General features: G+C 36.3%; 2 protein-coding genes across 51 annotated transcripts in view; one reads left to right on the top strand and one right to left on the bottom strand.

The window, feature by feature from the left end:
* The window catches only part of LOC147838916 (uncharacterized), a 166,036-nt gene that overhangs the window by 91,538 nt on the left and 58,399 nt on the right, over positions 1–16,099 (bottom strand). The window lies entirely within an intron of this gene.
* Positions 1–16,099, top strand: part of alg13 (ALG13 UDP-N-acetylglucosaminyltransferase subunit) — a 37,556-nt gene that overhangs the window by 12,414 nt on the left and 9,043 nt on the right. For 8 of the 50 annotated variants that reach the window (XM_087299926.1, XM_087299924.1, XM_087299908.1 and 5 more), the window contains exons 13-17: positions 10,793–10,837; positions 10,940–11,036; positions 11,170–11,280; positions 11,937–12,078; positions 13,870–14,014. In XM_087299926.1, the coding sequence (XP_087156052.1) occupies positions 10,793–10,837; positions 10,940–11,036; positions 11,170–11,280; positions 11,937–12,078; positions 13,870–14,014 (540 nt within the window). 50 annotated transcript variants of the gene reach the window in all.

Below are 16,099 nucleotides of genomic sequence, written 5' to 3'. Positions count from 1 at the left end.
CTCAAAACATCACAGAAATCGGTGAGCACATGTGCCATATCAATGTGAAGAAACTTGCAAAATTTTGTGAGCATTAAACCATAGGTGGCGCTATAATAGCAAAAATAGTCTTTAAAACATGCTAAATGGCTTACAAATGCAGTAAATGTGCTTTATTTACACACTATTTTACAAAAAACACTTAATCTACATATCATATGATAGGTCTGCTCATACTGAACAGTTTGACACTAAAACCACTGCAGTCACTCACATTGTTCATTAAAAAACCATCAATATGTACAAAACCTACTTTTGCGAACTAGTCCCTGGTTTTTAGCTCAATCGCAACGAAACCAGTGTTGTTAGAATCTCTGGACTGTCTAGATCAATAATTATCAAAAAAAAGTTGAACTTTTCACTTCTGATAGCTGTAACAGGCTCATTTACAAAAGGGGCGTGTCTACACGAACCTAGATGCCTGTAAACCAATAAGGAAAGCTCAAAACATCACAGAAATTGATGAGCACATGTGGCATATCAACGAGAAGAAACGTGCAAAATTTTGTGAAGATCAAACCATAGGTGGCGCTATAATAGCAAAAATAGTCTTTAAATAATGCTAAATCGCTTAAAAATAAAGCAAATTTGCTTCATTTACACACTATTTCACAAAAAACACTCAATCTACATATCATATGAGAGGTCTGCTCATACTGAACAGTTTGAAACTAAAACCACTGCTGTTACTCAAACTGTTCATTAAAAAACCATCCATATAAACAAAACCTACTTTTGCGAACTAGTCCCTGGTTTTTAACTCAATCGCAACGAAACCAGTGTTGTATGAATCTCTGGACTGAGTAGATCAATAATTATCAAAAAAAAGTTGAACTTTCCATTTTAGATAGCTGTAACTGGCTCATTTACAAAAGGGGCGTGTCTACACGAACCTACATGCCTTTAAACCAATAAGGAAAACCCAAAACATCACAGAAATTGGTGAGCAGATGTGGCATATCGATGTGAATAAACTTGCAAAATGTTGTGGAGATTGGGCAATAGGTGGCGCTATAATAGTGGAAATGGTTCTAAAAACATGCTAAAATGGCTTAAAAATGCAGTATATGTGCTTCATTTACACACTTTTCACTGAAATGATTTATAAGTTGTTGTTTTTTTTTGTCCATCTTGGATGTTTAAAGGTCTCAAAAACACATTTTCAATATTCTATCATTTTAGCCACTATAACACAGACTTTTAACTGTCACCTACCATTTCTAACCACTAGATGTCACAACAAGACCACTTATTTATTGTTCAAAACATTTGCATACCTTTGTTGTTTTACATTTTTTTAGTTTAAAGTCAGGGAAATTGCATTTAGGATCATTCTGAATCACATTTTGATCTGATGTAAACACTGTTATGCATTAAACATCTAATTTAGTCCCAGTTAACCTCTCCATAATAATTCTAATTGGCAAAACTGGTTCTATAATTAAACACCTTGTTTTAAAACATGTAAAGAAAATCACAACTGTGGCTTCTAGATGGCAGAAACAGACCACTTATTGTTTATTTTACTGTTCTGTAGCAAAGAATGTAATGTAATGTTATGTAATGCATTCTGAATCCCAAACTGACATGGCATGAACACAGTTAATGCATTTAAGATCAAATTTAGTCAAAGCTTGTCACACTTTTTACTCTGTAGATTTTTAATTCTTTTAATAAAATACAAAATTTTCATTTTATATAGTTAGAACATGCTCAATCTTAGAAGGGATTTGTTTATGCACACCTAAATGGCTGTAATCACATAAATAAATTACACCGTGGCCACTAGATGGCAGTAGGAGATCACTAATAGCTTAATCACTGCTCTTTTGTCATTTTTATTAAGAAGAGCTAAAATAGCCATAACTCATGAAGGAATTAAAATATCTTCACCAAACTTGTTACACATATGCAAGAGGTCAGTCAAAGGTCAAAGCATGAAACTCATAGACATTGGCCACATGATGGCACTATACGTTGTAAAATCACTGTATCCGAGTAACCATTTTTCTGATTAACTTAAAATTGACATGCTGTGTCTTTGTCTAAGGTGCCATGACTCGATCTACACATTATATCATAGGGCTGCTTATACTGGTCACTTTGACATAAAATCGGTCACTCGAAATGTTCATTAAAAATTTGTCAATATGTAAAAATCGAAGTTGCTTCTCTGGAGTGTTTAATCAAACATTTGTTAGCTCAATCTATAAACTTTAACACTCTAATCGTATATTTCGTTGTCGAATGAACTACTTACAGGCGTCCTAACTGCTATATGACCTTACCCTGCTAAACTGCTTGACCCCCGTTAATTGCTGCTTGCAGCTATATTTATTATTATTATTATTATTATTCTGCCGAAGTCACTATTGCCCAGACCAAACCGTAAGGCCGAGAGAGCTGAAACTTGGCCAGAAGGTAGTACCCCGGTACACTACGTTCTGGCCAAAGATCAGCCAAATCAGACCATAGGTGGCGCTATGGCGCCAAAAAAACACTTTTTGGACATTTTTGGCCGCTATTCGTTCACCGTTTGTCGAAGACTCAAAAACTTTACATTTTTTGAATCCTTGGGTTAACCTGAACAAAAGTGTATACCAGAAATTTTTGCTCTACGACGCACCGTTTTCCCGCTACATCGCGATTTGTCCGAAACCTACTTTTGCGAACTAGTCCTAGGTTTTACACTCAATCTAAACTAAACCAGCTCTCAAATGTTCTCTGGACACTGAATATCAATAATTATCAAAAAAAAGTTGACATTTTTATTCTCACGCGAAACAGTGCACAACAATGTTCGATGCTAATTGAAGCTAAAAGCTAATTGGAGCTATAACTTTTGAACAAAATGAGATATCATCACCAAACTTGGTACACACATGCATAAGCTCAATTTGAGGTGACACTGCAAAACCCGCAGACTTTGGCCACATGGTGGCGCTATAAAGCTAAAAAAACATAAAAATTACTTTAACCTTACAGCCATTTGTCCAATCAGCTTGAAATTTGGCATGCAGTGTCTTTGACCAAGTTGTCATAACATACTATAAGGACATTGGCATATCTCAAAAAACATGGCCGCCATTGGCCAATTAAAATTGAGCAGCCATTTAACAAGGTTAACGATGAGTGATCAAAACGAAACTCGCTGGGCATGGTCGACTCATGGTCCTAGAGGTCTGTAAGAATTTTGAAAGAAATCGGCCACTAGGGGGCGATTTTACGTATTTTTAGTGTGTAATGAGTTGTGTATCACACAACCTTTTGCGCAACCACACAAAATACATATCATATGATAGGCCTGCTCATACCAAACAGTTTGACACTCAAACCACTGCTGTCACTTACACCGTTCGTTAGATATTCATCAATATAGGAAAAACCTACTTTTGCGAACTAGTCCCTGGTTTTTCACTCAATCGCGACGAAACCAGTGTTGTTAGAATCTCTGGACTGTGTAGATCAATAATTATCAAAAAAAAGTTAAACTTTTCACTTTGGCTAGCTGTAACAGGCTAATTTACAAAAGGGGCGTGTCCACACAAACCTACATGCCTGTAAACCAATTAGGAAAACCCAAAATATCACAGAAGTTGGTGAGCACATGTGGCATATCAACGAGATAAAACTTGCAAAATTTTGTGAAGATCAAACCATAGGTGGCGCTATAATAGCAAAAATATGCTAAATCGCTTAAAAATAAAGTAAATTTGCTTCATTTACATACTATTTCACAAAAAAACATTTGATTCACATATCATATGATAGGTCTGCTCCTACTGAATAGTTTGACAGTAAAACCACTGCTGTTACTCAAACTGTTCATTAAAAAACCATCAATATAAACAAAACCTACTTTTGCGAACTAGTCCCTGGTTTTTAACTCAATCGCAACGAAACCAGTGTTGTATGATCCTCTGGACTGAGTAGATCAATAATTATCAAAAAAAAGTTGAACTTTCCATTTTAGATAGCTGTAACAGGCTCATTAACAAAAGGGGCGTGTCTACACGAACCTACATGCCTGTAAACCAATAAGGAAAACCCAAAACATCACAGAAATTGGTGAGCAGATATGGCATATCAATGTGAATAAACATGCAAAATCTTGTGGAGATTGGGCAATAGGTGGCGCTATAATAGTGGAAATGGTTCTAAAAACATGCTAAAATGGCTTAAAAATGAAGTAAATGTGCTTCATTTACAGACTTACCACTGAAATGATTTATAAGTTATTTTTTTGTCCATCTTGGATGTTTAAAGGTCTTAAAAACACATATTTTCAATATTGTATCATTTTAGCCACTATAACACAGACTTTTAACTGTCACCTACCATTTCTAACCACTAGATGTCACAACAAGACCACTTATTTATTGTTCATAATATTTGCATACCTTTGTTTTTAACATTTTTTTGAGTTTAAAATCAGGGAAATTTCATTTAGGATCATTCTGAATCACATTTTGACCTGATATAAACACTGCTATGCATTAAACATCTAATTTGGTCACAGTTAACCTCTGTGTAATAATTCTAATAGGCAAAACTGGTTCTATAATTAAACACCTTGTTTTAAAACGTGTAAAGAAAATCACAACTGTGGCAACTAGATGAAAGTAACAGACCACTTATTGTTTATTTTACTGCTCTATTGCAAATAATGTAATGTAATGTAATGCATTCTGAATCCCAAACTGACATGAACTGAACCTAATTAATGCATTTAAGATTAAATTTTGTCAAAGCTTGTCACACCTTTTACTCTTTATCTATAAACTTTAACACTCTAATCGTATATTTCGTTGTCGAATAAACTACTTACAGGCGTCCTAACCGCTATATGACCTTACACTGCTAAACTGCTTGACCCCCGTTAATTGCTGCTTGCAGCTATATTTTATTATTATTATTATTATTATTATTATTTTTTTTTATAAAGGTTACAGAAATTTTTCAACATTCATTCATTTTTCACAGCGGAATGAACCGCCAACCTATCAAGCACCCATTTAATGCACTGGATGCCCTTCCTGCTGCAACTTATCCCTGGGAAACATCCATACACACCCACTCACATTCATACACTATGGACAATTTAGCTTACCCAATTGGGCTGTATCGCATGTCTTTGGACTGGAGGAAACGGGAGCACCCGGAGGAAACCCACGCGAACACAGGGAGAACATGCAAACTCCACACAGAAACGCCAACTTCTTGATGTGAGGCGACAGCACTACCTACTGCACCACTGCGTCGCTTATTTTTCAACATTTATTCTACATTTTTTTTAAACAATACCCCATATTGACAACAAAAATGATATTGGTCTTGTGATGAGCAGTGCCTGGTTTCCTCCTAACATTATGCTTTGTATTCAGGCCAAGAGTTCTTTTTTTTTTGTTTTATGAGACCAGAGAATTTTGTTTCTCATGGTCTGCGAGTTCTTTAGGTGCATTTTATGCAGGATCTCACGGAGTTTGGCCACTCTGAGATACTGTAGAGATCTGCCTAGATTGGTTGTTCTTGTGGAAGGTTCTCTGCATTTAAAGAAATGATGGAGCTCATGTAGAATGACTGAGAATGTTTTTTGTTAGGAATAGTTTCCTCTGTATTAGTACCAATTATGTATTCTTATGCAAAATTGTGAATGAGCCCACTCTCTTGGCTGAGGAGCAATCTAACACATTAATGGTACTTCACTTTTGACATTACACAGAACTGATGGTACCATTGTTTGTGTCCTCCAGATACTAAGTCAAACAGTCAGAAAATGGGATTTGTAATAATACTTTATGCCAGTCCTAGGGTTTGTTTTTCGTAGGTGGATTACTCATTTAGCTGGATTTGGTAATTGATGATTTGACACAATCCAGGATCGTTTCGTTCTTCAAAACTGATTCGAGAGTTGTTGTTATAGCAACAGTTCTGGTAGCTCAAACCTGGCAGGGTGCAGGCTCATTTCATATAGACAGGAATAGATCAGGTCAGTTCAAGCAAAGAAAATATTGAAAGTATGTACAGACTTTTGATATTTTCTTACAATAGTAGTTATACTGAATAACATTGGGAAAATAGTCGATATTTTTAACTATATATAATAAAACTTATGCAATCTGCACCCCTGAAATGAAAGTACAAAGACTGCCACCTGGTGGTGCAAAGAAAGAACTTTTTGATATTAACTTTTTAGATCGCTTTAGTACAATTTGTGTATGATAATAGAAATGCACAATATGTGACTTTTCAAAACCAATAATACATTTATGCAGTCATAAACATGTTTTGACAGTTAACATGAGTGATTTGATGCTTCACAAAAGTTGCAGACGCCTTTACCAATATCAAAATGTTTTGTAAACATTTTGTTATTCTTTACACCGATTAAAAAAAACCGGCTACTATAATAAGGAAAATCCGCTCTAACTGTAAAACTAAATAAATTGCTCTTGACACATGAAAGGGCCAAGCATGCAGACCACAACAAGGTGTAAAGTTATTGCGTATCATATTTAACAAACCGTTTACTATGAATTTTATGTAATTTAGCTCGCATGGATAATTGAATATTAATTAGTAGATGTCATTACCCTGCTGTGCCATCAGCAAATCATGATTTCGTGGATTGATAGATCTGTCCTTCATAACATATGCAGCGATCTCAGATCAGTTCATCCAGATGTTTTAATCTGATTCACAAACTTGTTTAAAGAACCAAATGAGCTAGAGATCAGTTATAAAGATTAAAAGATCCAGGATCTGTCAAATCATCTTAGATCATTTAAGCCAGCTACGAAGAATTTTATTTATTATTTATTATTTTTTAGAATTTCAGTCTGTGTTTTTTCTGGTAAGACATGGATTCATTGTTGTCCATCTTTGCAGCAGACCATCCTCCAAAGGATTTAGTTTCACTATATGTGGAGATGCGCTCACCATCCTGCTGCTCATCTTGAACAAACTATGCACTCGTGGTGTCCTAGTCCTGCACCTGAATACTCTTTTGAGATGGTCCTGCCACATTCTGGACTTTCTTGTTCTACCCTGAAGACTAAGTACCAACAAATTAACTTCTCTTCATCAAATTCATGAGAACTGGTTTGATTTTGGTGCTTCTACTAACAGCAACATCCTTGTCTGCGAATCCGTTTTTTTATTTATTTATTTTTTTGAGCAAAGCAATTATTGACAGGACATGTTTCTTTTGTAGGTAACCATAGTTAATGAGAAAGGCAATGATTTCAAGAACCACCCTACTTTTTCAGTTTCCATTCTGTTCTGTCTTAGTCAGAATAACATTCTGCTGTATAGACCTTTTTTTTTTTTTTAAGAACACAAAACTATTACCCATAAATATTTTTGTGTATGCGTGAGGAGGATGCTTTGAACTTTCGACTGGCAGCTAATGTGTATTAAGAGTCACATTTGGACTGCTTTAAAATTATAGTTTTAATCTAATTTACTTGCTTTTAACATATTTAAACTTATGCTGCTATCGATCAGCCCCACCTCCTTGACTGATATTTTAAAAAATACAATCTATGGGATGGGAAACGACTGCTGTGAGGCATTTTTCCCTCATTTGCAGACGGCATCTTGTGCCGTTTAAATTAAGCCTTGTCAACATTTTCTTTCAAATATATAACCAACCAAAAAAAATGTATTTCATCAAAATGTTTGACACACACACACACCGTAAGCACTGTCCTTCTTACACATTGATTGACATTGCCTGAGCTCGACAGGTACATTTTGATTGTCAGCTTTATAAAGCCCGAACCCATTTATAGCCTGACATTATTCAACTTTGTCATCTTCCCTGTCAGCTTGCTTGTACATACATTGCTGTTTAGGGCTCTACCGTCATATGCAGTGTATGAGTGACCGCGAAAATACCTTGGCGGCTAGAATGACCATTGTTTTTAAACCTGAGGCTGACCTGATTGATCCATTGCAGGGATGGATTTTAAGGTTGCTACATTAATCGAATTGCATCACACGACAATTCATTAAATGCACAAGCCAAGCCCCGCCTGACCCGACCTTGTCTAAAATCATAGAAATTAAACCCGATCCCATCAGGTCCCGCCGGGTCCTGTCAGGTTCGGGCAAAGATCTTCAGCTCTAATCATGACTGAATTTCAATCCATTTACGCATGTTGACACAGTCAAGAGATGATTCATTAAGGTTGAAACTGAGCACGAGCTGTTAGTGCCATACTGGCTAGAGTGTTTCAGCAACTGCTGATATAGTGAGATTTACACAAGTAGCAATCTCTAGTGTTGACAGGAAACTGCAACAAAAAAAGATATAGGGGTGGAACGATACACTCAGCTCACGATACGATGTGTATCACAATATAATGTTCACGATTCGATATGTATCACGATATTTGGAATAAAAATTGAAAATTAAACTGAAATGCAAATTTTACCAAGTAAACTATTTTTTATGTATTTCTTTTGTTTCAGCTTGTTAAACTGAACCTTTTTTAAGAAAATAAATTAAACAGGCCTGTCTCTGGAAAATAAAACAATTTAAAAACTTCTTAAATATTATTGAAATGACAGAGACAAAATTAAGGAACAATTTAAGTAAAGGTGCAAATAAAATAAGCTTTCTATTCAATTGAATTTAACAGGAAGAGCTTAAGGCTTTGCTTGGTCACTTGCGTTTTTTGTGTGTGCACATTTCCAGGTATTTAATTCATATTTAATTAAATTCATTTAGAGATATCTCTAATTACAATTGTGACTAGTCAAAACTCATTTAGAGAGATCTGCAAATATTTTTCAATGGAAGTCAATGGAGGAATATGACTAGTCATATATTTGTAGATATCTCCAATCTGATTTCGTACTAGTACAATTGTAATTGCAGATATCTCTAATTGTCATTCTGGCTAGTCGAATTATAATTATGACTAGTCAAAATATAATTAGAGATATCTCTAAATATATTTATGTATAGTCAGAACAAAGGTTTAAATGCTAAAACGGCTTGCCACACGCGCGCGTCGATCATAGTCCGCCCTCTGTAGTAAAAGCTCACGGTCAGCTCACGTCGTGTGATTTTGCGGCGGGAACATTAAATGAAGACAGAATGATATTTTAGGGTGAATTGTACCTTATAAATACAGTATGTGACTCTTTCAACACCATTAGAAGGTATCCCTGTCGCTGTGCAAAGTATGTAAATCACTGTGAAGACTTTATAACTTAGGATGTTTGACCCAGTATGCGTGTCAAAAAGCGGACGAGTCTAAAGCAATGACTGTACAACCGAAATGTTGCCAGACGTCTGATTTTGAGAGGATGGGCTATCCTCTATTTCAGCTCCACTCATCTTGGTCTGCTAACATTACTGTTGCTGCAATTTGAACTCGCATGCGACAGCAGGTAGAACGTAGCTCACGTGCAAACAGCTCAACTAATAAGAGAAAACGAACATCATATCGTAATCAAATTGTCATAACGCCACGATGCATATTGTAACATTTTAGCATCGCAATAAATCGTACAATGATAAATCGTTACACCCCTATTATACAGTAAGCAGCAGCTGTGTGGGGAAAAATGCCCTGCTACATTCAGAGGTCAGAGGAGAATGACCAATTTCATGATTGATTTGTGAAGCGCAACATGCAGAAGAGCATCTTCAACTTTGAACATCATGCTGAACCTTAAAGCAGATAAACTACAACAGCAGAGGACCAAACGCAGTGTTCCTCTTTAGGTCAAGTACAAAAACCTGAGGCTTCAGTTTGACCTAAATTGGACAAAAGACTGGAAAAAGGTTGCTTAGTCTGTGCAGTCTTGTTTTCTGCTTTGACATTTAGATGTTTTGGTCAGAATTTGCTTAAATTAAAACTTCCATGCTTTACTTTTATGCCTTCTATAACCTGTTGAGGCTGGTGGTGTAATGTGGTTGTGAGCATACTTTAAAAACTTAAGCTTACTGAATACTGGTGTGAACCATGTCTGTCAATTTGTCACCGGTGTACCCATCTGCAGAATCATCAGATCTCAAACTAGTTGAGCATTTTGGGATATTGTGAAGTGAGATGCCCATTATGGACAAATGTGCAGCAAATGTATTATTCCATTATGTCAATATTGACTTAAATCTTTGAGGAATGTTTCCAGTACACTAAAAAAATGGCAGTTTTGAAGAGGAAAAGGGAGTCACACTGAGCTATCAATCTGTACCAATTTAAACATTTAAACAACGTTTGAGTGCCATTGAGCGAGTACTTAAACACTGCTGATTGGCCATTGTGTTCACATGCTTAACAGAAATGACTGTGATTGGCCATGAAGGTCATTTATTGTTGTTCACCAACTGCAAACATGGATATAGGGACACTGGAGAGTTTTAAGGATCAGTCAATCCATCAGCGAATTGCTTTTATGTCAGTTCATAGGCAAACCAGCTGATCACCAATCACAGACCTTCACAGGCCAATCAGCTGTTTATGAACATGCTCAGTTGTTAGCAAATTTCACTACTGAACTTGATACTTTTCACAACACTAAACTTTAGTAATTCTGTTTTGTGCGTGTACTGTATTAAGTGTAAGGGCTGGATATAGCTTTCATTTATTTATTTATTTATTTATTTTTTATTAACTAAATTTGTGTTATTAAAAACTATTAAATCTGTGAAGTTTTGCACCGTTTGTAACAATTTAGAGCAATGAAGCATGCAGATGTATACATTTGTGGGTCATAAACATTTTCTTCTTCAAAGACTCAGAGCTTCGAGGACGGCGACGGTTCTTCAAGAAGCCTCGTGGTAAGGAGATGTTGATGGCAGTGTCTTTCAGTCGTCCTCAGCCTGGCTTGCCTCCTCGTCTGCAGCCTGGGCCAGGAAACATTCATCCTGTCCGTTCTCCAGGGGTGCACAGTCCAGCTCCTCCTCCTCCCGGTCTGATTTATGAACACTACCGACCCCACCCTCCACCTAGACAGCCGCGTGGGTATGGACCACCCAGGTTTGTCAAACTTCTTTTACTATTCCTTTATTCAGTATTGCATTTTCTACCATGTTTATCATAAATTCTGTTCTGAAAAATGTATGAATTTCTTTTTTTGTGGCTCTTTTGCCACGTCTATATTTGTCAGAAGTTCGGCCCGATTCCTGAACAGACACCATCTTATTGGACCAGACATGGCCTATTATCCTAGTCCCAGCAAGCGCTGCTACCAGAGTTTTGATAACTACTCATTCAGGTCTCGGTAGGACAACATTCACTTAATTAGAAATGGACCTGTGAGTGATGCCGTAACATTGATTTACTGGGTATCGATTCACAACTGAGTTGTAAACTATGACCGTCTTATAAAATGGTTTGAATAAAGTTATTACTCTTTAGTTTTACCTGCCAGAAGTCCATAAACCTTGTTGAAAACATTTTCAAGGCTCCATACAACGAAAATCTAGAACAAACCTGAATCAATATATGGAAATGGAATTCCATAAGCCTCATCCCTGCGAAAATCAGGCCAATATGAACAAAAAAGACTGTTACATTGCACACAGGATAATTATTATGCACACTCAAAGTGATGTTTCCTAGTGAGATTGCAACAATGAATTTTTTTTTTTCCTTTTTTATTTTTTATTTTTATTATATCTATAAAAAAACTCCTATTAAACTTACTATTAATGTAGGAATCATACTGTATATGACACTGTAAACGAGCTTTGTCTTACTTCCTTCGTATTTTCATCATGGAGGTACCAAATTCCAAAGAATTTTTTAATCATTTTTATTTGTGTAAAACTGCTTGCATTTTCAATTTAGTGGGCTATTTGGTGCATCCTTATTGATTTTATTTATTTTTTTATTCTGTTGCTTGCAAAGTCAGTTAAAATTGTGTATCTATAGTAGGAGTCGAAGGCAGATGCACACTTTGAATAAAGAGTGTCTAAGCTGTGTTCCTGAGCCAGGAGAGGAGACCCAAGACATGGAGGGAAGCATAACCTTCTATGAGCTTGAAGAGACTGATGAGGGTGCCTTCTCACCAATATCGGTGAGACAACAGTTCTGCTTCTAGAACAGTGTTAAGACCCCTTCAGACTCGCTTAACAATCAGTATATTGGCATCCACATACATGCACAATAATAATTAGTTTTCTGTTAGTGTACACTGTGATTATATTGACTGCCAGTTGTTACACCTGTATTGTTACAGTTGTGTGTATTTCACTTTTTTTAAGAGTATGAACAACTATTTAAGGGGCTATTAACTGAGAAACCAGAATCCTCTTACTCTTTTGACATGCAAGAGTGCATAAACATCCTTTATTTAGGCCCAGTTTACACCAGTGCATTTTAGCTTTAAAACGATGTTTTAGAATAAAAACGTTCCATGTCCACACTAGCGTTTCTAAAAAGCTTGCGTCTCCACCAAACCACTAAAAACGCACATCACATGACCACACACACACTCTGCCATGCACTGCAGCCTATCTAGCCAGATGAGAGCTGTGTTCATCAAGGATCTCCCACTGGATCTAATCTCATTATGTTTGTTAAACGTGATGTTGTATTCATCTTGTGTTCTATATCTAATGACATATTCCCCGACCTTGGTCTTTTGAATCTATTACTTGTTCTCAGGTAACGTGTTTTTGCTGAGCGCAAAGACAAGTTAATAATTAATCTAACCACGTACATTCTGCAGATTGACTGATTGCTTGCCTTTATTTCTTATAATGTATAAACTTATTGTACGTTATACTTTTATAATGGCCATTGTTGATCATTTAAAACTGATATTCAGCAAAAGAGAGGGTATATTTGTATTTTCAATGAAAATTAAAGGCAGTAATGTTAGGCTCTATTTTGTTACAAACATGCATACAGTGAAGATGATGGTCATAGTTGCAGTACAACGCCTCAACATTTCTGCTGTCTGTTGTTAATATCAAAATGAAAATAGCTGATCCTTATCATGTTTTTATTTTATTGTTAAGAAAGTGAAACAATGCTGCCAGGATGATGTCAATGAGATTATAAAGTACACTGTTCTATTTGAAGATTTACCTGGCATGTCCTCGGGAGCCTGTTATCCATATCAAACTTGCGAAGTCTGAACTTACAAGGAGAGGATGCAGAACTTAACTGTGTGTAGCCTACTTAATATTGAGGAAAAGCCCCAATCAGAAAGGTGAATGTTGGCAGCCCTGTCTCAGTTTTCCCCCATACACACTGAGACAGAGCAGCAGCGTTTTAGAATGAAAACGGCCTCTTTAGCATTTCCAAAACGCTGTTTTCGGCGCTCAAACTCCAGCGTAGTGTGGACGGATAGCGTAACCGTAGCAAAACTTATGCATTTTAAAACTAAAACGCATTAGTGTAAATAGGGCCTTAGATTGCAGCTGGGCAGTGATGATTGGTTGAAAAGAGAAAACTTCAAAATCATCTTTACTATCATATCTTCACAACAAATCTTTGAAAACTGATAGCTCACCTCTTGTGGCGACCCTGCATATAAAAATTTACTTATGCACTGATGAGCCATTATATTGACCGAGCCGTCATTGCATTTGGCATCATCTGTGGGGAGTCTACAATTGGCCATATCCATTCAAACAGACAGTTGTGATGATGAGGCTCAAAAACAGCAAAGGAAATATCTATTGCTTCCACGTTATTACTTTGATGTAAAAACAAAATTCATTATATGTGCACCACAGAGAATATTAAACAGTAGTTCATGACTCCTTTTAAAGCTGTAATTGGTATCATTGTAGTTATTGTGTATGGCTTTGTTTTGATGCTAAGAACACTGTTCTTGTCCATCTTTCTATGCCTGAAGGGACAGGCAGTCTCTAGCCCGATGGTTCCAGGGGCCACTGCTTACTGGGTGCCAAGAGTTCCCAGTCCAATTCCTCCCTCAGGCAAACAGGCCATGACATCATCAGAGGAGGACCCTGATGAGAGGAGTGCTGGTGGTGATCAAGGTAAGCCCAAAACCTTCAGACAATTAAATGATTATCCTTAACCACCAATTAGCAGAATAAAGTTATTTACTGTTAAGTGGGTTAACAAACTTATAAAACAAAGAAAACAAACACATAAATGTAAGATATACGTAAACAGTGGATAAGTGCATTTAAATTCAAGGTTCTCAACAGGCATGTCACATCCGGCCCGTTGCTCTTTAAAATGTGGCCTGCTGCTGCGGAGACTGATCAGCTGTTGCTGCATAAAGTGAAGCAATAGAGCTGTTTCACGAACCGTCATAATTCTGTTTACGTGCCCTCATGATGAATACAGAAAACATTCACAAAGAATGCATTTTCTCTCAGAAAACGTGACACGGTAGCGCTCGCCAGTGATTCAGCTAGTTTCCTGGGCCCTGTTTCAGTAAGGAGGTTTAACTAACTCAGTTTAAACTTGAACTCTGAGTTTTCGGTTTTGGAATAGCTGATCTGAGTTGTCAATCAACTTTGAGCAGACCAACTCAGAGTTGTGCGCACACTGCGACTGTGAAAAGGCATTATCAATGGAGCACAGATATTACGAGTGACCATGGCAACATCTGTAAAAAAAAAAAATTCAGCATTTCTGTCTCCAGCTGAACTTAATGTGCTCATGCAAAGATATAGCAAATATGACCATATATTTTGAAAAGCAACACCACTGCATCAGTGAAACCGTGACGGTTAGCGTGGGAAAACAGCAGCTCAAATTAATGCGGAATTTTACATTTAAAGTATTTAAATATCATGTATAATAAAATAAGTAATATTATCTGTGACGTTTATAAATTATAAATATGTTAACTTTTACACGTTGATCAGTTTTAGTAGATTTAAAAGTGCACTTGTGTGTCTGCCTTTTTTATTGATCAAGTGATAGAGGTTAAGACATTTAGATTGTAAGCAGAACAAAAAAAAATATTGTTTTTAGAACGAATAATAATTCCATTAATCTAGTTACAGTACATGTCAAAGGACAGTGAATTTAAGAATAATTTATTTAAAAAGTACAACCCAGTATCATACATGACTTTGTTATTTGTGTGACTGAAATGTAGGCAATAGCTGTTTCTATGCAAAAATATTAATTAAATTTATGTGCAAAACTGGACTAATGCATAAAAGATGTGCGAATAAAGCAGCGTTTCCATCCAACGAATCAAATAGTACAAAATCAACCCTTTCTGATTAACTGGTGCCAAATATCAACACTAAAAACAGAATTTACTGCGGTAGAAGAAGCTGTGTGAATCTTTTTTTTTTTTAGTAAATGTACTCGTTCCTTAGAAGACAATGTTGACACACATTGAACACATGGGGGCATATGAAGCCATTAGACGTGGAGAACAGACGCTTTTAACTCTCTGGAGGTCATTAATGATATACGTTAATACTGAAACAGTAAAGGTGTTTTAGAATGACCAAAACAATATTTTCAATGTTCTGCAGTGTGCTCAGCCTGCTGGTTTGTATATTCACACACATTTTCATCATCATCTCTTATAACAAACCTTCTTTTAATACACATACTGGAATTTGTTCAGTAAAAGTGTTTTTATTGTAATTTATGCACATCTTTTCTTATTAAATAAAAGTTTATCCTACTCCGTTATGCGCATGTTTTATTATGCGTATTTTCAAAAGGTATGTGCATCATGACGTTTCATCAATTGTTTTTTATGTGCATAACCAAAATAAGCATTAAAATAGGTGGGTGAAAACGTAAAGCTAAGGCGAGAAATACCGCTTCGCCTTTAAAAAGAGAGGAGGAGACCGACAGAAACTCAGAGTTTAGAGAATAAAACCTACCACAGTAACTGACTCTGAATTAAAGTTACCTCTTTTCAGAAACAGGCTTGACTTATCCTGCCATTTTAAAAATGAAAACCCAGAGCTTCCCTCATTTCAGGATTAAAATACTTTGAGTTTTCACTCAACGTCCTTTCTGAAACGGATACTTGGTGTCATGACTATTTGCTACATGTAAACAAAGCGCACAACTTTAGTCCCGCCTCTGAGTTTTTCTGAATGGTCCACTTCTCTGAAACTGACAGTACGTGTCAC

This window comes from Danio rerio, chromosome 21, assembly GCF_052040795.2.
Source record: "Danio rerio strain M-AB ecotype USA chromosome 21, GRCz13ab, whole genome shotgun sequence".
Taxonomy (NCBI): Eukaryota; Metazoa; Chordata; class Actinopteri; order Cypriniformes; family Danionidae; genus Danio; species Danio rerio.
This window is presented reverse-complemented; position numbering and strand designations above follow the sequence as displayed.